This window comes from Sinocyclocheilus anshuiensis, unplaced genomic scaffold (genome assembly GCF_001515605.1).
Source record: "Sinocyclocheilus anshuiensis isolate Anshui unplaced genomic scaffold, SAMN03320099.WGS_v1.1 scaffold1900, whole genome shotgun sequence".
Lineage (NCBI taxonomy): Eukaryota > Metazoa > Chordata > Actinopteri > Cypriniformes > Cyprinidae > Sinocyclocheilus > Sinocyclocheilus anshuiensis.
Genome location: NW_015555826.1, coordinates 143806 through 169448, shown reverse-complemented (window position 1 = coordinate 169448; position 25643 = coordinate 143806). Strand labels below are relative to the sequence as shown.

The following is a 25643-nucleotide window of genomic DNA, read 5'->3' as shown; positions in this document are numbered from 1 at the left end:
GGTTCCATATGTTGAAGCTAATAAAATCAATTGATCTATGAAGCTTGTGTTTTCCAAACTACAGCTAAATAAAACCCATGGAAGTGAAACTCGTCTCATACAGTGCTACAGAAGAGTTCTTGTGAGTTCTCTTTAATGTTAGCTAGTGCATTTTTGTACCGACAGATGCTGTTAATTAGCTTTGTGCATAGCCCAGTAAAGGCCAAAGTGTATTGTTCTGAGTGTAATTAGCAGGATCATGCCTTTAGAATATGTATGACTTTGTGTCCCTAATCCCCACAAAGACATTCTCATTTCAAAGGCACCAGCTCCTTTAAACATTCACAACAGCAACTCTTATTGTCACCCTGACCCTCTTTACTCATTGAATTCTTTCCTTGTTGAACTAATCACCAGTCACTGCATGAAATAATTTAAAACATGATCTACTAATTAGGATATACTGTATAATAATCCATTGGATGCTTATCTTTATGAAAATAGTAAATTGTAGAGGCTGTACTTATCTGCCGTAAAAGTGAGCAAAGTAATTTCTGTACTTTGTATGTTTTTGAAGAGTCTTACTGAGCTCGCTGTTACTAACATCACAGTACAGTGTCCACAAAGATTTTATGTAAATTTTATTTTGACTCAAAATGCAACTCTAAAGAGGCTTGAACTGCTCTTTTTGTTGGTTTACACACTGAATTTGGTGGACATTCATAATGAAGTGTTACACCTTGTCGTAACCAGGTGTGATAAAGCTCTATTTTTCATAATTAAAGGGATAGTTACCCAAAAATAACTACTCATTAATTACTCACCCTCATGTCGTTCCAAATTCATAAGACCTTTGTTCATCTTCAGAACACAAATTAAAAATGTTTTAGATATTAAGATATTTAGATAATTTTGGTCAAATCCAAGAGCTTTCTGACGCTGCATAGACAGCAATGCAACTGAAATGCGTCGTGCACGTGTCGTGGTACTCTTGTGAATGGCGGCAGACCCTGACACAGAAGATTAGAAATTGTTAAATAAAATTGTTATTTTTATTCTCTTAGCTTCATTAAATTATGGTTGAACCAGTGATGTCACATGGACTATTTTAACAGTGCTCGGATTTTATCAAAAATGATGAACGGATGATCGTGAACGGACCGAGGGGGACCCAACCCCTGGTGTGACATGATTTATATATATATATATTTTTTTTTTTCATATTTCATGTCTCTATAAGTTAGAAAAACAAAGATGAATACAGAATTGAAAACTTTTGATTTTAAGTATTTTTAGATCAGTTATAACATTTCACACCAAAGACTGCTCATGAAATGAAACATTTCTTACATTCATATATACTTGCTAGGGATATTTTTTGGCTATCTATCTACCAATAAGCAATATTCTACAACAAACTTGTCTTGATGATGATCCTGTTTTTGGCTGCATAGCGTTGTGGGTTTTCCGAATGAACCAGTTTGAATGAACTTTTTGTTTGACCTCCGCTGAGAGTTTTGAGGGAGCAGGTTGGAATTGAGGGTTGCTTATAAGGTTATATCCCAAAAAAATAGTATGTATACTTGACATCCAACCCAAGATTTTGGGATTTGTTTTCCCATGGAGTTGAAAACGAATCCTGCTTTAACCCCTCCTCCTTTACCCATCCTCCCCCCCCTTTTTCTATCTGCCCTTCCTCCTGTCCTCGTCTTTGTGTGGTGGTGATGGTGCTATGCAGGGTCAGATAGCACTGTGGACATGGTATTCTTCGGTCAGCGCTAAACCCCCAATGAAAACTGCTGGAGGTTCAGCCTCTCTCCTCAGCTTTGCCTAAAAGAATATGTGAGATGTAACTTCAGGTGGACATTTTAAGGAGTTTTTGCTACCTAAAAACAAGAAACACTGGCTTGATTGCAGCACGAGACATCAGATTTTTCCCTCATGCCAAAGCAGTGCTATCCAGAGCAGGAGTCACTCACAGCCTGGGAGGGAGTTTCCACGTGTGCCTGTGTGAGTCATTTTATCTTGTTTAAGTATGTGTCTTTCTATGGGAGCTGAGGTTGAGATCAGACAGACTGCATTCATCTTGCTTTTCAAAGCATTATAGATTAAAGCTTTTCCACAAAGGTAAGGGAAAGGTGGTTTTTTTTTTTTCATCCTTGCCTTTGTTGCCTCTAACTGGGGGAAAAACAGCTGCAGGTGTAGGCTTAGTGACTTGCTGTTGTTGGTTAACTTGATCTTTTTGCTGTCTGAATCATTTACTGTTCATTGAAACTTCATTTGCCTACAGTTCATTTTAAACCAAAGACTTCTGCACAGGGCAGGTCTGTGATTGAACTCTGGTCAGAGTGTTCAGATTGAATTGTCAGCATGTCAGTAAGATTTATAAGATAGAAAAATGTGCTTTTGGTGATGATCACAGAGCGTCTATTTTTATTATGATGTTGAAATATTCCATCAGTTGACATTTGACAGGGGTGTCTTTAGTAAAGAGACATATAGTCATTGAGACTTTGCTTGGACAATCTATCTATACTAAGATTAGAAGAACCCAGTCTGATCTCTCACTTATTTGGGCCATAATGTAAAATAAAACATGAAGAGTACTATACCTGCTGTCCACGTTATTTCTTACATAATAGTGTGTAAGTTTTGTAAATGTGTTTTGTAAGTGTCTGTTTGTAAGTTGAATGTGCGAGGCTTCCAGTCATTGTCATTTGCTTCAGGTTATTTTAGCTGTACAAAAACAGTCCGTTATGCTGCATGATATTGCAAACTCTTCTAGTTATTAACCTATAGCAGCTAATGAAATGGAAGTCTCAGACATTCCCATAAAATAATTTACTTTTGTGGTGCAAAATAAGATGGAGAAACTTCGTTATCGAAGTCGTTATTTTATTCCTTTTTTAATATTTATCCTTTTAGTCTTCCATTGAGCATGTTTACTTGCATACTGTTATGCTGATAACTACCAAAAATCAGCTTATTGAAATAACCTGTTTTACCAGTTTACATGCAAATTGATAATCCAGCAATGCAAATAAACAGAGTTTACAAGACTTTATTAAGAAATCCGGTTATTTCTCTGTGGTTACGTTAAAACATAAGCATATATGAATTCTACTCCGAATTCATATAAGTAGCCCAATTCGATTTGTTGAGTTGTGATGTTAAATAAAGAATTAAAGACCCCAGAGTATTACAAGATGCTAGCAGGAAATGACGACCGGCTTGTGTTTATATTTTTTTATAGTTTCTTGGGTCAAGGAAGAGTCTGAGTTTGCAATATATGTCCTCCTCCCCTACAGCGAAACACTCGCTGTGGCTGGATGCGCTTAAATCTGTCATAAGGCCGCTTTCCTTTCGTGTATTACACATGTGCACTCAATTAATAAGCTGACTGAATGCAGGCTGAGGTGTTTACATGCCAGGTGAAATTCGGGGTAATGGGCAAAAATCTAGCTATGTCGATCAGTTTATGCTTAAGCTGTTTATAAATAGGAATGCACCGACATTACATTTTTCTGCTGATACCGATGACCATTTATTAACAACAGAACCCAAACTATTATATTCAGCTGCTATTTATTTTCAGATATAATAATCCCAGTCAAAAGAAAAGTTTGTATACAACTCAATTGCACACAGGGTAGTTTGCATAAAAACTTGTCTTTATGTCAGATTTATTCAAACATTACAAGATTACATGTGAAGTTGTACTGTATTTTTCATCATACATTCTAATGTTCATTCATGTTCATTTGCCGCTATAATAAGGCTGTGTGTCAACAAATACATTTTTTTTTCAGCATATTTTTTCAGTTGTTTTCAATGGCAGGCTTTGCATATTTTAAAAACAGCAAAAGCATGACAAGGTGCTAACTGTTCTTTGTCTGCACCGAGAGTTGAAAAATGTTAAACTTTTGGTAAAACAGCACTCTTCGCTAACACTTTTTATTCAGCTGTCCGATCAATCACAGTGGAGGGGTGCTTGTAGTACTTGCATTACAACTGAATAATTGGTACTTATCTTTTATTAAGAACAGCATATCATAACAAATATCACACAAAAACATTTAACTGGGCCCCAAATACAAAAAAAAAATAGTAAACAGACATTGAAGAAATAAAATAAAATAAGAAAAAGGAAATTAGAGCAAAGATTCAGATCATTTAATCAGACACCAGACTACCACCAATATTGATATGAAAAATAATGCTTGGAGATGCATTTGCAATGCGTCTGCCACATTCCTACTAAAAACTCCGTTCCTTCGAAGTGCTGTCAAGTGCTCACAGCTAGGCGGTTTGAGAAGAGCGCCTGCCATTTTCAGCTGGCTAAAAATGCTTTGACACACAGCCTAAACGTGGAAGAGATGACTCTCGTTTCCAGTAGTGTAATGTAAGGAAGTAATAATACTTCGTTACAGTATTCCTACTTAAGTATTTTTTGGGAGAATCTGTACTTTACTTGAGTTTTTATAGCCTATTTGCCAACTTTCACTTTAACTCCACTATATTTCCTAATTAAAATTATTACTTTTACTCCGATACATTTCCCCAAAGCATATTCATTGCTTACTACAAAATAAAGTCAGAAGTAGGGATGCAACGATTATAGATTTTTTTTGGTACGATTATTGTCTGAGGAATAATCATGGTTTCACGATTATGACGATTATTATGCCTTTATTCATTTCACAAAATTATTAATGTATAAAATCAGATGGACACTCTTTAGATAATAGTGTTATTTATTGCTGCCTTTAGAAACAGAAATAACACAGTAACCAATAATACAGCACAAAATAATAATAATAATAAAGACAAACAAATGTCTATCTCTCCATTTGGAATTAAAAAGGTGACCTCTGCTCTGTAAACATCCATGTCAGTATTTCCCTTTTGAAAATAACTAATGAAAATAGATCACAAAAGTAGGCTATTTAGTGTTTTCAGTTTGTACATTCTTTACATTTCTGTTGGACCTGAGGCAGAAAACTGGAAACATGGTGAAAAAACAAATCTTGTTGGTTTTTGACATGCATAATACTATAAAAGGGATAATATATAACAATGTTAATAAGTATTATTAATATAGGACTATTGACTTTATTTATCCCACAGGAAAAACGATTAATAATGAGGGGAATAAACGGAACTATAATTGTAATCAACTGTCATCGATACGTATTCATTTTTATAATAATTCATATGATTTTACATGTGGCCTGAGAAAATCATGCCTATTATTTTGGTTTGTGAGATCGGAGATCGCGCTGTGCACACATACAAACATTCAGGAGGCGTGACATTTTAAAGCGCGGCTAATTGTGAAACTGGTTAATCGCTGCATCCCTAGTCGGAAGAAGTCGGAAGTTTGACGAATCAGTGTCTGACTCCTTAAAAACACCTTTGCTCATGTGCCCAACCAGTGCTCGCACAACCGCGGATATATACAGTATGTCGCAAGTGTTGTTTTAACAATGTGTGATCTGACATTGAGTAGGCCTATATCACAAAAACACACAGAGAGTGCGCGCATACACTACGTGATGTAGTCTATTAAAACACATTTAGAATCATCAAAATTCTAGGCATTCTAAATTGTAGGTGGCAAAAATGCCCCAGTAGGCTATGTCTTTTATATTTATATCATTTAATATAGTTAATCTATATCACATGAAGAGTGCCATTTTTTTTTCTCCAGATATCAGCATAACAAATGTAATATTAGATTTTATACAAGTTTAATAAATTTAGCATTAAGTGGCTTACATTTTAGACACAATATTGACTGTTTTTGTTCAGTTTTGCCAATGAAAATAGTTCCAAACAAAGATCTCAGAGCAACACACAGGATAGTGTTTCCTTATTAAGAATCGGCTTTTTTAACAGATCGGTTGAATGAATGATTCAGTGACTCACTCATTAACACAATCAAATGCTTTGTTCTTGAATGAATCAGCCGTTTGAATGAATCGGTTGACTGCCACCTGGCGGTTTTAATTTGACATTTCAATTATTTTTTCATGTTTTAAATAATTTCAAATATCAGTATTCAATGTTTTATGTTTAAAACAAAGCATTAATATTTATGCATTTGTAACTGCAGGTTAAATGCATCCATGTCCCCTCTGAGCTTAATTAAACTGTATAAATGCATCTAAATGCCACTTCAGATGCAGATTCCAGAAATGTTTTCTTATGTTGGAATGAAAGCGACTAAGTGCTCGGATGAAGTGCCTCTTATGCTTACCCAAAGATACAAAATTGGAAGAAAGAGTTAAAACTGAACACATCTTGCTGCTCAGACTGTGTATATAAATTTATATATATATATATATATATATATATTTATATATTTATTTATTTTCCATTTTGCATTTACCGGTACTTGTATTTTTACTTTCAATACTTAAGTAAGTTTAATATTTAAAAAAATAATTTTTATACTTAAAACTTCATGCTAATACTTCATATTGAAATATTTTACTCTTATAATCTTTCCAATCTTATAATATGTAATATTATAAATGGTGACTTTAACTTCTACCAAAGTCATTTTCTGGTAAGATATCTGTACTTTTACTTAAGTATGGCTTTCATGTTCTTCATGTTCTTCATGTTCTTCACTGCTCATTTCGCTCTGAACTGAGGCGGCTAAAGCAAGCTGTCACTCTACATTTAGGAGCATCAAAACAGCATTTATTGTTCAAATGTGTGATAAAATACTTATCAAAAGTAACAAAGCATAAAGCTCTTTGCGATTATTGGATGGAAGACATGCAACAAAAAATGTTTGGTGAAGGGAAAAAGCATGGACCTGGCAACCCTGGCTTGAACTACAGGTGATTCGTAGGGTCAAATAGAACATGCATTACCGACAATTTTTTTCAGTGGCGCTAGAGTGAGATTTCACTGATTATCAGCTGTTTTTAAACAATCGAAAGTGCAGATGTTTGCTGTTATCCTCCAATATCATTCAATGTTATTATGAGAGGTAGCGTAGCCTGGCTTTATATATAATGCTGCAAAAAACAACATAACCTGAACCCACTATATGCTGCTTCAGATAGGGCCCCCGTTTTGCCCCCTAAGGACAAAAGTGAAATGCTATGCCTGTATCTAAACACTGTTCTCAGCTGCTGCTGTCAAGTTAAGGGGATGGTAATATGACGAGGGAGAAAGTGAACTGGGGGCTGCTTGTCTAATAATAAAGAATTCTCTTACATAACAGCAGGAAACTAACTATGACTGAGAAAGATATGACGGGGGAGTGACAGTGTTGGAGGCTCCATTAGGCTTCTGTTATGTTCTGCACGTAAATGATGTGCCTTTGCATGGCCATGCTTTTGGTGCCAACTTGCCATTGGAGATTGTTCCATCAGCTGTGTTTTCAAAGTTATGTGGTTTCTCACATTAACCTTTTGGCATGTAAAGTTCTGTATACAACCTTGTTACCTTTTTTACAGTCATTGTTATTGATTGTAAACCACATTCAGTCATTGAAATGCTGTAATTTACCTGTCTGCTTACTGTTTCTGCTTGATTTTTTTTTTGTCAGCTTTAACCACCTAATTGTAAACCTAAGTATTCAGTTGTTTAAAAGGAAAATTACCATTTTAATTCACGGTTGCCTTACTGCAACAGGCTTGTTCGTCAGACTCAAACCTTTTGTTGCCCTCTGTGTGTAAATGCAATAAGCATTTTCCTTCCTGAGCTGTTTCGTAGCAAACACTCTAATTGGCATTGATGGTAAGCAGTGAATTGGGAGGTCAAAGGGGAGATTTAGGCAAAGACAGATGTCCACTTAATTCCGGCCTTCAATCTGGACCTCTACATTTCTTCCAGGAAACCTCAGCATTAAAGGGTTAGTCCACCCAAAAATGAACATTCTGTCATTAATTACTCACCCTCATGTCGTTTCAAAGCCGTAAGACCTTCGTTCATCTTCGGAACACAAATTAAGATATTTTTGATGGAATCTGAGAGCAGTCTGACCCTGCATAGACAGCAATGCAACTGAAATGTTCCCAAGTCCAGAAACGTATATCTGTAAAATAATCCATGTGACATCAGTGGTTCATCCGCACTTATACGAAGCTACGAGAATACTTTTTGTGCGCAAAAGAAAAAAAAAAGACTTTATTCAACAATTTGTCTACTCCGCATCACCCTGGTGCCACTTTGGAGAATATCCGCTGGACGTAAACAGTGTATGCTGTTCTGTGTCAGCTGCGTCACACGGAAAAAAGGTTTGTGTTTCTGTTCAGATCAAATCACAACAATGTAGGAAACAGATCCGGCTTGACGCAGCTGACACAGAACAGCATACGCTGTTTAGTCCAGCTGATAGGCTACTCTCCAAAATGGCACTACAGGGTGGTGCGGAGGAGACGAATTGTTGACTAAAGTCGTTATTATATAACTTTTGCGCACAAAAAGTATTCTCGTAGCTTCGTATAATTGTGGTTGAACCACTGCTGTCACATGGATTATTTTACAGATCTCCTTGCTGTGTTTCTGGACTTGGGAACATTTCAGTTGCGTTGCTGTCTATGCAGGGTCAGACAGCTCTCAGATTCCATCAGAAATATCTTAATTTGTGTTCCGAAGATGAACGAAGGTCTTACGGCTTTGAAACGACATGAGGGTGAGTAATTAATGACAGAATGTTCATTTTTGGGTGAACTAACCCTTTAATAAATACAACACTTATTTTGCTTTCTCAGGCTATCTTTGAAACAAACTTGAATGCAAGTTTGAGCCTTGCAGTTTCAGCTTGGATTTTTTGTAGAAAAGTGCTTCACCAGGCTTGCCACCTTTACTTGCCACCAAGGTTGGGATTACATTTCTATTATTGTACACAGTATGTTGTTTTGTCTAAATGTAATACTTCTCGCTTAAAACCAAAACGTTTTCTGCACTCATGAGACCATAGAACATTCACTCTACAGTCCTCTGCCTTATCCATATGGCCTTTGGCAAACTTTAAACAGGCAGCAAAGTTCTTGGAGAGCAGTGATTTCCTTCTTGCAATCCTGCTCATATTTCTTTTTACTATAAAATGCGATTTGCTGACTTTTCCTTCAAAGGAAAATTAAATAAATAATCTTCACAAAGGACAACAAAGGTTTGTGTATATACAGGTGCATCTCAATAAATTAGAATGTTGTGGAAAAGTTCATTTATTTCAGTAATTCAACTCAAATTGTGAAACTCATGTATTAAATAAATTCAGTGCACACAGACTGAAGTAGTTTAAGTCTTTGGTTCTTTTAATTGTGATGATTTTGGCTCACATTTAACAAAAACCCACCAATTCACTATCTCAACAAATTAGAATACTTCATAAGACCAATAAAAAAAAACATTTTTGAATTTATTTAATACACGAGTTTCACAATTTGAGTTGAATTACTGAAATAAATTAACTTTTCCACGACATTCTAATTTGAGATGCGCCTGTAATTGTATTCTCTTTAAAATGTAGGTTTTACTTGTGCTTTCACAACATTTTAGCACCACTGCATTATTGTATTGAGTTGAATTAATCTGTGATAGTATGCTATAGTAAAGCATAAGTTATAAAAAAAAAAAAAAAAGGTTGAATTGTTATTTTAAATTTGAACTAGAGAAACAGAAAACAGAAGACTACTGTTCCAAAATTTGGGGTCAGTAAGGTTTTTGAAAGATGTCACCAAGCATTTATCTAATTAAAAACTACAAAGTAATATTGTGAAATATTATTACAATTTTAAGTAACTGTTTTCTATTTGTAATATATTTTAAAATGTTCAGCAGTCATTACTCCAGTCTTCAATGTCACATGATTCTTCAGAGTTCATTCTAATGTGCTGATTTAGTGCTCAAGAAACATTTCCTATCATTGTTGCAGTTGAAAACAGTGCTGCTTCATATTTTTGTGGAAACCTTATACTTTTTTTTTTTCAAAATGATGTTCAAGAGAATGTGAAATGTGAAAAAAAAAAAAGAATTTATCAGTTTTGATCAGTTTGATTCATCCTTGCTGAATAAAAGTATTAAATTCTTTCAAGGCCAACAATCAAACAAACAAAAAATCTAACTGACCCTAAACTTTTGAATGGTAGTGTACATGTTACTTTTGAAATAAACTTTCAAAATGCAGTGTGTTACCCTCAGCTCTCTCTGTAATTCTCCAGTGATCTCTGGAAATCACCTGATGAATTCACTTGATCTCTTCTCCTGCTAAAGCTAATGAGGATTTAACCTCTCTTAACTATGTTACAGCAACTCTTGGCTTGTTTAAAGGTTTTCTTGGAAATGATGGGTAGAACACTGTTTTCTTAAAGGGATGGTTTACGCAAAAATTATGTTGTTGTAAACCTGTATGATGTTCTTCTGTTGAATATTAAAAAAATTATATATATATATATATTTTGAGATTTTTTTTGTTTGTTTTTGTCACCAGAAATGTTTGGTTACCAACATACTTTAATCTTTTTTTGTGTTCCACCAAATTACATTTATATAGGTTTAGAATGACATTGAAGTGATTAAATAACCAAATCTTCATTTTTGGGGGTTACAGGCTGGGAGAGAACTGTAAGGATGTGTAGTATGGTTACTGTGGTCCTGTGGATAGTACTGGGAGAACATTCTGACCACAGATTTATTTATATCCAGCTCAAGGCTTTTTTTAGCAGTGCAGGCCAAAAATCTTGTTGGAATTTGTGTGTCAAAAATAAATAGCGAATGAAGTGAAATCTGTTTGGAAAACAGAGCGAGATGTAATGTAAAACTCAGCTCAGGAGAAAAAGTAAAATGTTTCAAGAGGATATGGAGATACTAGTGGCTCTTTCAGAAGTCACGGAGTCTTAAAATCAAAGGTTTTCCAAAGTTATGCTTTAAATTTTAACACATTACAGTATGTTAACTGCATTTCCTAAGATTTTGGAATCTGTTCATATTTTTGCTGTACTGTGAATGGTTTTCACCTTTTAAAACTAATACATGTGATTCATGTCTTTCTAAGACCAGTATGTTTTTGGTCCCACAGATAACCATAAAACAGTTTAACTGAAACAGAAGGACAGAATGGCGACTATGCAGACAACAAGGCCATAACAGGCCTAACTGCCTTGGTAAGACTGTACACCACTGTATATCGCTGCCATGTGACCTACAGATTGCTTTACAATGTACTTTACTGGAAAATCTCAGTCACTTGTTGCAGACTCTCAACTAAACTCATAACTAAATCAGAATCAAAATACAGAGTAGTCGTAGTCCATAAGAGAAATATTTAAAACTGTTCCTGGAGGGCTGCCTTCCTGCAGACTTCAGTTCCAACCATGCTCCAACACACCTGCCTGTAATTATCAAGTAACCCTGAACACCTTGATTAGCTGGTTCAGATGTGTTTGATTGGGGTTGGAGCTGAACTCTGCAGGACTGTAGCTTTCAAGGAGCAGGGTTGGAGACCCCTGATTTAAAAGAATTACCCTAGCTTTTACTTTGAGATCAATGGTAAATTGTCTCCATAGGTTAAGTGTTGCTTGTCACTGACAGAATCATTTTCTTGCTCTTCTAGATCGAGGATGGGAAACTCTGAGAGCCAGTATAGCATCCAGGGCTCTAGAAGCAATAGCTCTAACATCCCTGGTAGACACAAACCTTATTCTTTCAAGGGTCACTCTGCCAAAGAAGACATTTTATCACCTCTAGGCTTTTGGAATGCTGGTTCAGGATATTCTGGATTGAAGCCCATAAACATAGGCTGTGGCTCCTCCCCATCAAAGGGCAACCACACCTTTATGTCCCGCCAATATGACTACATCACCCATAAACTAAAGAGTGGTGCCAATAGTCAGTGGAATGGGGTTTCTGAGGACTTGTTGCCTGGTGGCTGCTTGACATTGCCTTCTGAAAATGGCTGCTTGTATGGTAGTCACAAGGAGAAAAGGAACCCTTGTACTAATTATGCTAACACAATGAAGATGCTAGAGAAAAGTCCCAGGCTTGCGGAAATTGAGGATCAGAGCAGCCCCAGAGTCGTTATAAAGAAAGATGGTAGTGTACGAGTGGAATTCAACAACAGTTCCAACAGCGCCCTTATTTTGGATGATTGCGCTGGACCAGTTCAGCTCCTCAAGTTTTCCCCCACCTTAGAGTCCAATTCTAGATTATCTGGTGTAACACCATCATTACAAGCCCATTTTGGAGCTCCACAGGCAGTTGCCAGCTTCAAGAGCAGTAAAGGTAGCTCTCTGAGCTCAGATGGCTCCTTGTACGACTTGCCCTGGGGGACTAGTGTTGAACTTCACGATTCAGACAATGGATCCCCTAATAGCCAAAGACAAAGTATTTCAACAAAAGTGGGTTTTCTCGCTGAGCAGTTGCCTGCCATTACTACAGCTGACCTCTACAAGGATCCCAGAATTGCTGCCACCTTCCCCACGGTTAAGGATTTGCAGTTTTCAAATGATAGCCATTTAAAGCACAGGTCCTCCTTTGTGTCCGTGATGGAGGAACTCTGGTCAGAGGGGGGCCCAGAGGAAATGCAATATTGCTCCTTCACCCTACCTAGCCAGAAACCAAAGGCTTTTCTAGACAATAATGGAAAGAAAGTGTCCATCAGGAACAGATTTAGGCGTATTAGTGACTGGACTGGAAGTTTGACCAGGAAAAAAAGGAAGTTTCAGGTAAGGACAATTTTTTGGTTGGTTGTTTCCATTTAATTTTCATTACAATTTTTTTTATTTAGAAAGTTGGATGATGTAATTGGATTTATACCAATGCGAACCCCTGTCTTTTGAAAAAAAAAATCCTTTTTAAGATCAGTCTTATATTGTTAGTCGTGCTTGTTGAATTATTGATGACTATGAATGTGTCTGGGAAAAATAGCAAGAAGATATTTTAATAATTTATTAATAAACTAGTGTTTTCTGAGTCCGAATCTGCAAAGATGAAGCTGACGATTCTGACTAGCCATCTCCACAGTACAGTGGATGTGCCTTCAGAGAGAAATGCACCTTTTTCAATTTGAATTGTTTCGTTTTAGAATAGACATTTCGAGCTTTCTATATATTTCTCATATCTGTGAGGCATATAGCTTATGTACCCTGAGTTTTGGTTCATTTTTGTGCTGCGCTCCAGTGCACGAGAGACCGAGACAGCAGAAAGCCGTTTTTCTTTATTTTACTAAAGCACAGCGTTTTTTTGTTATTGTGAGTGTACACAAATAAAAGTAGACTTTACAGTTTCAATTGATGTATTACTCTTATTTATATATGAGCAAAAATGATTGTGTATTTTAAGTTGTTTCTACTGTTATCAGGAAAAAAAAAAAAGTGATCGTGCTGCTGCCTCCATGCATTAAGCACGCTTTCAGTGCAAACACTTGGACATGCACCTAACAACGCACATTTATCTAGGTTAAACATTTAAACTAACATTGTGATATGTTTGAAGTGTTTCATGTCTATGGATTTTATTGTAGGCAAGTCAAGTGTTGATTTGAGAAGGCTTAATTGATCAAACATGGCAAACGCACTGTCGGCCACTGGCCACTTTAAAAAACTTTTGTTTAACAAACAAAAAATGTAACGTCTTTGCCATTAAAAACAAAACAGAACTATTTTAATGGCTGCATCAGTAGGCTGTGTAATGGGGAGGAGAGAAAAAAAAAAGACATCACAGGCTCCAGTCGGACTCGGGCAGAGAATTCTGATAAGCTGTCGGACAAGGGCCGGGCTAGGGCCAAAGCGTCTCGGGCCAGGGCCGGGCTAGGGCCTATATTTGAGGCCTGTGCAGGGCTTTAATCCTTCCTGGGCGGATTATGAATGTGAAAATGTAAATATTGTCCCAAATGGCACATTTCATGTGCACTTACGGTCCTGTGAACTCACAATAGCCGATTTTGCCATTTGTGCTGTGGATGTGAATGATTCCTGAAATTGTGTACATTGTTGAAGAGAGGTGTCATAGTACAAGCAATCTGACTTGCACTTTTCGCCAAGCCAACAACAAAACTTTTAAGGGCGAGATACGAATTAAGTAAGGAATAACTGATGACGGACCGTTGAATTATTAGAAAAATAATGCACACCCGATGTGGTGATGCGGCCACGACGCGAAGCGGAGTTTATTTCTTCCGCATCTCATCCAACGCCTCTTTTGCTAGTTCCAAAACTTAATTTTAAAGCTGGTGATGGAGGCTTGAGCCGTTGATAGCATTCTAATGCAGTTATTAATGAAGTTATTAGAAAGAGAGCGAGAGAGACAGAGACACACAGAGAAAGAGAAAGAAAGAGAGAGAGCTTGTGTGAATTAGGCTACCTCTGTGCGTCCCTCAACAGTGTTCTGCAGCAGCGTCTCTAAACAGCGCTGTTATTACCTCGCTAGTGAGAAATGTCATGTGTAGCCTTTAAGTTGCTACACTATATAGGCTAACTGATAAAATCGTCAGGGCAGCGCTGACAACACTTTTTTGTGCAAACTGCGTGACCGTAGTGTGCGTGTGCGAGCACGTGTGATTGCAGTAATTCCTGTGTGCTGTATAGGTACTGTATGCTAATTTCCGTTATTATAGTTAACTATGCGAAGTGATATGGAACTGTAATGCGGTCAAGAGAGCTGCCTGGAACTACGTTCGCCGTGTGTTTCCCTAAAAATAATTGCACACATCAGAACGTTCGTCAGCCAATCAGATTCAAGCATTCAACGGCCCCGTAGTATAACACGGATTATTATCACTTATCAAGAGAGACACTGTCACTGGTTTCAAGGTAGTCACATACTAACTGTTCATCTTAAAGTAATACTGTTTGTATGTTCAAAATAACAAGGCTTGAACACCATGCAGAATTGTTTTACACACAATTTTAAATGTTGCTGATAGTTCATAGACAATAACAAGTGACTTTTGGTATTTTGACCACTGAACTAGCTAATGTCCCCATTTTCTATTTCAGAAATCCTGTTACCTGACCAATGTCTAGAAATGAAAATATCTATGTAACTTGAGGCTGGACTTGAGCCGTACTACCAACTAGCAGACACATTTTCTTATATATCACCACTCACATTTTCTTTTTCTTTTTTTTCACAAATTCTAGTTTGTTTGTTTTTGTCATTTTTAGCCACATGCCTTATAGTCAGTGCAAGCATGACTGATGAGTGCAAGCATCAGTCCATTGGGTTATTGACTGTTGTTACTTATGCCAGGTGCCACTGCGGGCACTATTGCTTTGCCCAGGAGCACATGTAGGGCATAATATTGAAATCTACATCATGCCAGTTCAATGAGACAAGGAACCCACGGGGCTCTACCAAAAGAATATCAGGATACATTGGAGCTGAAAAATGCAAAAACTTTTAGTGCTCTGAAGATGACAGGATGTTGTGTTCCTCGCAAATGCAGTGTTTGGCATTTGGTGGGTACCAAAAGAAAGCAAGGGATAAATTCTGTGGTGTTGAAGAAAATGAGGAGTTGATTAATTAAAGATTGCAATGGAGGAAAACCAACGCTGAGTATCTCACCTTATAAAATAAGTGGAGGCTGTATATCAGTTGTTTCTGCTCTCTGTTTACATAAGTTTTAGTAGCTAATTGTGAATGTGTCTTTTGAAGTCTTCTTTATTATATTTTTGTGATTTCGTGTGTGAATTTTTTAAACCATCAGCAGTGAGACATTCCTGTTGTTTGGCTTTTATGCTGCATTTAATGGAAAAGAGTGGAATAGCTTTTTGATATTTTCTGTGGAGTCCGTGTCTGTGGAAGGTTTTGCAAACCGGCATTACTCATCATATTACAAGTCTAAAGCGAGTAATAGCAATGATACAGCCTAGTTCTTTAATCAGTCATTTAAAGCGGCTGTGTTTTCTTCTGCTCACATTAGAAGAAAGCAGTGACTTCTTTTTTAAACTAAAGACATTTTAAACAGTCTTTTTTTGTAAAACAGAGGATGCCATGAAATGTGCTTTTAAAGTAATTTGAGTCACTTTGTATTGTTTTAATCATGTAGACATTTACAGTATGTAGACATGGAGTAGTTGCTTTCGCTAATGAATTTCATACCAACTTTGTAATAAATTATAATGCGGTTTTTAATTGTAGATGGCTGAGATCCAGAACACCCCCTTTATCACCTATGACTGTAACTGTGAATGTTTGCATGAACCCAGTGATCAGATTTTCATTTAAGGCATAATAATAAAGTCTTTAACAAAGAATGCACTACTTTTTACTCTCTGTGTGAGGTGGGGAATTCCAAGAATTAAATTATTTCCTTTATATAGATACAGTATATATATATTTATAGAAAATCCAATTATAAATTAATGTAACTTGGGCAAGGTTTGAAGTTTATTTTTGTTTTTGTCTATTTGAATGTCTTGTTAATTGGTGCTGGTCACCAAATTATAAAACCTAACTGTGTGTGTATAGTTGTTAGTGGGGTTCTAAGGTTGAACAGGTCCTGCAGTCCCTAGATCTCTGTAAGTTTGAGAGGCAAATGTAGTGACTTATCTTTATTGTATATATTTTTTCTTTTTTTGTTTCTTTTTTTCTTTTGAGTTGCTTTGTTTTGTAGTTTTGACGTTTGGAAATAAAATCCCTGAAAGTTGTGCTGAGACCAACTGCCTTTTTTTCTTTTTCCCACTGGTCACATCTTTCACACACATTTATGACTTCAGTGAAAATCAGATCACAATTTATGATAATTTTGTGCTGATATCAGGTTAATCATAATCATAACTGTGAAACCATCTAAAATGTATTATTATGAACCAGTCTAAATGCTTCAGCCCAAGAAACACTCTTAATCATTTTTTACAATTTGACAGCCACAAAGACCTTTTGGTAGAATTCTGATATACACAGACCGACTGATAGAACCCTGGTAATATGATAGCTTCCTGGATCACTGGATGGCTTCAACATGGATATGCATAATCATGTGGCCATGTCAACTTGTTACTTCAACTTTTGCAATTATTGTTGAGAAATATTGAAGTTTACATTCAAATCTCCACTGAATGCCAGACATCAGTTGTAGTTTTACACAGAGTGTTGTTGGCACATCTGAACCCTTGTGTAATTGGTGTCAGCTGCTGGAGATGTGTAGACTTTGAAGAAAGATGCATGAGAAGGACCCTCCTACTCAGATTTCTTTTGAAGTGTGCTCCTCACTACGAGCAGAAGGGAATCGATGCTCTTACTGAGATTTTTCAAATGACACTCCTTTAAAGAGCATACTATGTATTCCAGGGTGAATGAGGAATTGGATTGAAATAACCCAGTTTGCAAAAATGAATGAGTAGTGGCTTTAAAAAATTATATTTTGATGATTACAAATAAACACATTTCAGCATAAATGTAACCTCAGCCTTACAATATTTCTCCTTTGCTGTTGTTGTAGGAGTCGAGATATACTGAGCCCGTCGATTGCTTTGATAGTGGTGTGGATGGCCTCACTGCCGATACCAGTTCTCCCTCTCAGGTCTCCAGCTTTCTGACGGTTCCAAATGGCATGCCTCAAACCCACTCTCACTCTCTGTCACTGAATACCCGCAGCGGCTCTGCTGGTGCCCTTCATTTGGGTACCGATGTTTTGCGGCAAAACATCTACAAGAACTTCATGAGGGAGCTGAAGACTAGTCGGCCTCCAGCAGAATGTGGACGAGAAGATTGGCGCGAGAGCTCCTCAGAGGAAGCAGAGAGCAGTAGTCAAGAAATCCTCGGGTGTCTAGAGCAGCTGGACTTGCTTTTTGAGAAAGAAAAGGGTGTAGTTAGGTGGGCCGGATGGCTATCCTTCAAGCCCTTGCTTACTGTACACAAGGACCGCAAATTAGAGCTAGTGGGCCGTCGAAAATGGAAACAATTCTGGGTCACTCTAAAGGGTAAGTATGCCATGATTGCTATAACGACCACTGTGATTTACAGTGCCACTCACCTTTGTGCAGTAAGGACACACCATGACTGCTTAAAGTGACCAGAGATTACCAGATTATGTTTTTTTTTTCTTGTAGGCTGCACAATGCTGTTCTATGAGACCTATGGAAAAGCCTCTTCAGAGCCAGAGTCTCCATGCTATGCCTTGTTAGCAGAGGATGGTGTAGTCCAGGCAGTTCCTGAGCACCCCAAGAAAGAGAACGTATTCTGCCTCAGTAATGCCTATGGTGATGTCTACCTTTTTCAGGTCAGTTAAAAGCCTGAGCTATAAAATTAATGGCCACTTCACGCTGAAAGCATAAGCAGAGTGGAAGCCGCACAGAAGCTGCACATATACGGAGCGGAAACAGTACAGTGTTTAAACTTTAAACATAATTTATTATTAAATAAAAAACACTGCACACACATTACTTGTCAATAATGTTTATGGTGATATTAACAACCTTATGATATCAAACATAAACATAAATGGATAGTTCACCCAAAAATGAAAATTCTGTCATCATTTACTCACTCTCAGGTTGTTCCAAACCTATATTAATTTCTTCTGCCAAAAACAAAAGAAGATATATTGAAGGATGTGGGTAACCAAACTGTTGCTGGTTGCCCCATTGACTTCCATAGTATTTTTTTTCCCATACTATAGAAGTCTATGGGAACCGCAACTGTTTGGTTCACAACTCACATTCTTCAAAATATCTTGTCTTGTGATCAGCAGAAGAAAGAAAGTCATGCTGGTTTGGAACCACTTGAGAGTGAGTAAATTATGACAGAATTTTCATTTTTATGTGAATTATCACTTTAAATGCTTGAAATCTGTTTTGTAGACAAATTTAAAGTGGGGTCCAAAAGTTTGAGACATTGAAAATCTAGGCTTCATGATGTAATCTAAACATGGAAATACATACATTTTCAGAATTGTGAAAAATATAAGACAAAGTAACGTTATATAAAATGAAGTGATTTCTACATTACTGATCAAATAGATTTTTTTTTTTTTGACAATGACCATATTTACAGTAACTTTTATGTATAAAAGATCACATTTCCTTCCCTGTATGTTATTTTCCACTCTAGGCCTCCAACCAGACTGACCTAGAGAACTGGGTAACTGCCATTCATTCGGCTAGCGCATCTTTATTTGCGAAACGCTACAGGAAGGAGGACACACTGCATTTGTTACGTGGACAGATCCGTGGTCTTCTCCAGAAGATCGACATGGACAGCAAGATGAGGAAAATGGCAGAGCTGCAGTTGTCCATTGTTGGTGACTCCAAAAATAGAAAGGCTATTGAAAACCAGGTAAGCAGCAGTTTAATCCAATTTGTCGGAAGTGCGTATAATACTATATGAAGTTTCAGTCTACTTTTTTGTTTCAGTCATGCATTTTAATTAATTAGTAATTAGTTCTTAAATTAAATTTGACTGACCATTTTATCTATTTATTCTTTTAGCTTGATATGTGCTTATGTCTGAGATAAAGACTGAATTTCTTAGAGACAATGAAGGTGCAGCTACACATGCAAACATTTGAAGTATAGTGCTTTAACTTAGTCATTATGTTTGCGGATTTGTACTGTGATGTGTATGTATTGAGAAGTTTGGTAATGTGAGAAAGCTCTCCATTTGGTCTGAAACACTGGGATAAATCATTGAGGGCTTTGTCATGTTAACAGAAGGCATGTTAATCTTACCGCCACATACCGCTTTAGAGGTTGCATGACCCACATAGCTTTATTTGACCAGTGGTATTAGTAGTTTTCCCACTGCCTGATAATAATCAAGTCAGTGCTTCATGGGAACCTCAGGAGCTGATGCAGAGGATAAAAGGGGGAGTTAGAGGGGTGCCAGGCACTGGATGAGAGACTTGGTAAAGGGGGAAAGGTTAGAATTGTCTGAGAAACTAGGCAACTTTGAAGTGCTGTCTCCACAAATCATTGCCAGCTGGGCAGTTTGAAGTCTCCACTCACCCTCCTTCACCCTTCCCCCCTAACCGAATTATAATTGCTTTTAAGACTATTAAGCATATGTCTTTTATATGAAGCAGGGAAAAGGTCAGAGAAACCAATTGAAGATAAATGTGTAGGACTGCACATTTAGAACTGCAATCAAAAATGTTGCCTGTCCAGAAGTAAACATTGATTACCTTAGAAATGAAAATGGAATTCAGCCAGGCTCATATATATCAAGTTTACTAGCATCTCAAACTGATCCCTGATCAGACTATGTGAGAACTTTTAATTTATTTTATTTTTTTCGCCTAAGCAACACAGGTTGATGCTGGATCAAAATCCTGGGACACAATTAGAACAAATTTCTCAAACAGGCTCCAAAGACTCAGACAAGCCAGTGTGTTCCTAATAGTCTCTAAACTACAACGAACATACCTTTCTTTTTGTAGTAATGGGTGTATGTTGATATCCAGTGTCACACTTCTGAAAGGCACTCCTGGGCTAGGGTAAGATTCCTGTGAGTTAACGGTGCAGTGTCTGTCCAGCCTCATTATACTTGTTTTAATGGTGTGAGGTTGAGTTAGTAGGATTTAATAAACCAAAGACCAAGAAACTTTAATGACACAGTATCTCTAAACTAACTGGCAGTGGTATGAATGATGCTGGGAGCCCAAACCAAAGCATACAAACAATGCACAAAAGCAAGTCAATGCAATGTCCGTCGTCAATTATCTATCACTAAATTAAATAATTGGATTGTTTACTTATCAAAAAAAAAAAAAGTGAAGAATATAAAGTAGCTTTCCCCATTAAAAGAAAATAAACCCCATCATTAGTGTAGACAGGCTTTTATTAAGCACAGCCTCAAAATGGTACATTACTCTAGTTGTTCACATTACATGTCAGTCAGACAATCTCTTCCTGTTTAAGTGGGGGCGGTTCATGGCTGCAATGTGAACCAGACAAGATTGAGTGTTTAGTCAGATGCCTAACTATGTGAAGACTAGAGTGTTATGTAGTTTCATCTGCAAACTGATAATATTCATAGAGCTGTGAGTAATGACCCTGGCATGTTCTTTTTCCTTTCCTCATCTGTTTTGTCAAAAGAGCAGAGCACTAAATCCAGTGGTTTCCCCTATGTTTTTTTTAAACATACAATAATGGCGATTGGAGGAAAAAACTCCCTTTATGACCTCTCACATCTTAGAGCAATTACAGCCACAAAGATCCTTTACTCATGCTGTTTCTGCCACCATAGATCACAAATGATCATTGTGCAAAGTTTGTCACCTAGTAGATGAGATAAGTTCCTAAGTAACCCTTTTTTTTTTTTTTTTTTTTTTGCGGCCAGATCCAACAGTGGGAACAGAATCTTGAGCGCTTCAACATGGACCTTTTCCGCATGCGCTGCTACCTGGCCAGTTTGCAAGGTGGAGAGTTACCCAACCCCAAGAGCCTGCTAGCCACGGTCAGCCGCCAGACTAAAGCTGCACTAGCCCGTCTGGGAATCTTCTCCGTGTCCTCCTTCCATGCATTGGTTAGTAGCCTTGATCAAAAGCTGTTGTAGGATGCTGTTGTTGTTCCAGAAATATGTCTCATTCATTTTCTCCATGAGGATCTCAAAACAATAATGAATTGAATCACAACTTATCAGACTTTGTATTGAAGCAAATAAACTATTTGAATATAATTTGAAGACAAAAGTACTAAGCCAAGAACTACTTAGCAGTGAACTACTCATCTCATGCAGTATTGCAAATTCTTTGATAGAATCAAAACAACATTAAAATTTTAAACATTTATTAATTAAATTAAACAATTAAAAACGTTTATTATATTAAAATAAGTTTAAAATACTATGTATTTGTTGTTTTATTGCAAAATGTTCACATATATAAGTTGGATGAGAGTTTAGGGAGACTGACTTGATTGTCATTCGCAATGCTTCATGGAAGCAGGTGGTTGCTGCTGTGCTCTTTTGGCATAATTCTCATTTCTATGGTAACAACGACTCTCCTTCTTTCTGATTGATGGCTCAGGACTGTGGGTAGTCTAGTTGTTGACAGGGAATTCAGCTATTAAATTCCTTTTTTAAATGAAGTTGAAATCATTCTGACAGGTTTACTGTATATATTATTGTAAAACATTCATTTAATGAAAATGAATTAGATTTTTGCTTTTTCTCCTGAAATGATCTTATGATAATTGAGAGGAAGCCATTTCCTACACTTAATTTGGAACATTTCATTTCCAAAAATGGAATACTTGCCTAATTACCATTACAGCCAATCTCTTTGTTGTCATACAGATCTGTTCCAGAGATGAAGCCACTATGCGAAAGCGTTCTCTGTCTCTGTCCCACTGTGGTCGCAGTAAGAAAGGGGTCTTTTCCTCCCTCAAGGGCCTGGATACTCTTACAAAGCGAGGTCATGAAAAAAAGCCTTCAGTCTCACAGGTACTACACCCACTCTGTCTGATTTAAACAGTCGTGCCTGTGTCATAACACAAGTGCTAGGAAAGTGCATTTGCATAACAATTTTTCTACCTTTTATGTTTTGAAACTCATGCATCACGTTGGTGGGAAATTCCTCCCACAGGTACAAATAAAAGGACTTCGATAAATAAAGACTCTCTAAAGGTAGTAAATGATAATTGAGAGGAAGCCATTTCCTACACTTAATTTGGAACATTTCATTTCCAAAAATGGAATACTTGCCTAATTACCATTACAGCCAATCTCTTTGTTGTCATACAGATCTGTTCCAGAGATGAAGCCACTATGCGAAAGCGTTCTCTGTCTCTGTCCCACTGTGGTCGCAGTAAGAAAGGGGTCTTTTCCTCCCTCAAGGGCCTGGATACTCTTACAAAGCGAGGTCATGAAAAAAAGCCTTCAGTCTCACAGGTACTACACCCACTCTGTCTGATTTAAACAGTCGTGCCTGTGTCATAACACAAGTGCTAGGAAAGTGCATTTGCATAACAATTTTTCTGCCTTTTATGTTTTGAAACTCATGCATCACGTTGGTGGGAAATTCCTCCCACAGGTACAAATAAAAGGACTTTGATAAATAAAGACTCTCTAAAGGTAGTAATTACAGAGCTGGCAGGATTAAAAATGTTGTTCGTTTTCCCATCTCCTCCTCCTTTCTCAGAAATGCACCAAGATAATAAGAGGGCTATTTTCAGATGTAGAGTTTCATATCTGGTTACCAAATGTAAAGCCTTGAGACACTGATGAAGCTGATGATGTTTCCTCCCTGTTGAGATGTTAATGCACTGTGCTAATAATAGTGGTGAATTAGCAGTTAAGGAGTTGCACTGGGCTGTTTGTTTAAATCTAGAGAGGGTTGACCCATGAGCCGGAGAATTTTATAGATTTTCTGTCATGACTGTGCCCTTGAGCAAGGCATTTAATATAAGGTTGTTGCAGGGGGACTGTCTCTACAATTAGAGTACTGTGTGTTGTTTGGAATAAAAAGTGGCAGCTAAGTAACTAACTAATGCTTGTTTTGTTGAGTCTGTTACACTTCTTTACCACCCAGTAAACCATCTTAGTCTTTATAAAAATGGAAGATCCCTCATTTTGTCTTTTTAATTTTTTCCCTGTCAAAAGGATTTCATTGATTTGAGCTGATGTTCTTACAGTGGTCTTCCTCAGGTAAGGGATACTAGATTTCTAGACCACAGCTAGTATAGCATGGCTCCTTGTAGAAATATAAATGCTTCTTAAGTTTGACCCCCTGTCGTTCTGCTCACAATAGTTATATTTAAAAAAAATAGTCCCTCCTCATATTAGGTGTCTTTAACTACAATGTACTTAAGTCAAGGGAAAGAAAAAGTTAGGTATAGTGTACATGGTGTGTTCATGTTGAGTGCTGCTATTGCGGTGGGATATGATTAAGGTTAGGGACATATTTGATCGTATGGTTATGTTTAAGTGTTGGTTAATAGGAAGGGGTAGGGCCAACAGTGTAATTATAGATGTGTTTACAGAAATTAATTACAGCTCTAATTGCGTGCAGTTATTTTATAAGAATGATGTAAACATGTATGTACACAATAAGTACATTGTATTAAACAAATGATTTAAATATAAGTTACATAGTAGTTAACGACACTTAATATAAAAACTAGTAAGCTGCCTACCTAGAAAACACTTTAAGGCATTAATTTTGGTTTGCAGAATGGCATATGACCTTCTCATATAAAGCAGTTCCAGAATGTATTGCAATGAGCTAAGCAGGGGGAAAAAATCAATAAATCAATTCAGAAAAATATCAGTTGAAAATGACTGAATATAAAATGTAGTAGGAGTATGTTGGTGAACCAAACTGGCTCTACATTGACTAGATTTCGAAGTGATATGATAAAATACCCCTCTAAAAGTTCTTATACACCTCTGTAAATGCTTTAATTGACTTTATGTAATTACCTGAAATATTCATAAGGATAACAACTAGAAGGATAATATTGCTGCAGTCTCTAGAAATCAGAATAATCAAATTATTAATTATATTCGTAGATTTTATTCACACCAGAAGAAAAGTACTTCCTCTTCAAACTACCAGTTTTGTTCCCGATAACCACTTGGTACATTTCTATTATGGTGGTGACCTTCCCTGAGGTCAATAGCTTCTGGGAAACTATCTTAAAAATTTAGCTTGCTAGACTTAGCCAAAAGGAAATTGATAAAAGATTTGCATGACTTACATGCTTTTTTGGTACGTGCTTTTTCTGGACATTTATTTATATGGAAAAATCCATTTCACCACTGAAAATGTGTCTCCGAATGACTTATAAAGTTCATATGCAGTTAGGTTTTCAGTTTTAGAAATCAGCTGTCTATGTAGATGGTAGATGGCATGACAAATCATAAGCCTGTTCCTAAGTGATTGTCCTGCTTGTCCCATCTTCATTAATGCACATTCTCATGCATAAAGAACCCAGGGCCAGAAATTAACTAGGAGTCTGTGCAAAAAATGCCACTGAAAGTAATAAAAATTCTCCAGATGTGATCCCATAATAAATACTTTTTTTTAAATTAGTTTTATGTTGTGACATTTAACAAATTTCATATAATTTTACACTAGGCTTATATAGTTATGAGTTGAGACACTGCAGTGACCATTAAAAAAATTATAATAAACTGTAGTATTTGACATAAATTAACATGTTATATATAAAAAAAAAAAAAGTAACTGAAAATCAATTCCATAGGACAAATTTTGGCCCTTAATAAAAAATTTGACACTAAGTGAATCCAGTAGTATCTTAAGTGAGCGAAAGATAAAAAAGTCTCCAGTCACTGACATGAAGTCTCCGTCCCTCCCTGACATGTCATGTAATGGGAGATCCAGCCGGCTTGGCTAACGAGCCCCAATTTCATTTCACACCACAGAAGGCAGAGGTGTGGAAACAGACAGAGGGAGAAATGCATTATGAATTATTAAAAGCCGTATGTGGTAAATTGCAGCCTGCTGTACTCTACCTCGCAGCGACACACAGATGGTTGGTATAAGAGCCCTATGCTAGTTGCTAAATATATTAAACAGGCCAAGCTTATGCTAAAGACACTGCGGTAGCCATCAAGTGAAAGTGTCTTTTTTTGTCTCTTTTCCCCTCTTTGTCTCTCACTGAGTTTTGAGAACATCAATCAGTCAATCACATAGAAGCAAATCATTAGTTCTTCTCTGATAGCAGTCCTGTTTAGCTTCTAAAATTGGATCCCCAGTCACTAGGCCCTTCAATGACAACACATACAGTTTCTTCATA

General features: G+C 36.9%; 1 protein-coding gene and 1 long non-coding RNA gene across 2 annotated transcripts in view; one reads left to right on the top strand and one right to left on the bottom strand.

Moving 5' to 3' along the window:
* Window positions 1–25643, top strand: part of LOC107675316 (T-lymphoma invasion and metastasis-inducing protein 2-like) — an 87627-nt gene that overhangs the window by 17503 nt on the left and 44481 nt on the right. The window contains 8 exon segments of the mRNA XM_016469618.1: window positions 11024–11108; window positions 11558–12668; window positions 17387–17867; window positions 17997–18166; window positions 18997–19221; window positions 21223–21408; window positions 22180–22326; window positions 23485–23529. Coding sequence (XP_016325104.1) covers window positions 11565–12668; window positions 17387–17867; window positions 17997–18166; window positions 18997–19221; window positions 21223–21408; window positions 22180–22326; window positions 23485–23529 — 2358 coding nt within the window. The 5' untranslated portion in view covers window positions 11024–11108; window positions 11558–11564.
* Window positions 14783–25643, bottom strand: part of LOC107675317 (uncharacterized) — a 13740-nt gene continuing 2879 nt past the window's right edge. Inside the window, exons 2-3 of the long non-coding RNA XR_001632586.1 lie at window positions 15075–15079; window positions 14783–15032 (exon numbers count right to left, since the gene is read on the bottom strand). This is a non-coding gene — a long non-coding RNA (uncharacterized LOC107675317). The remainder of the gene's footprint in view (window positions 15033–15074; window positions 15080–25643) is intronic.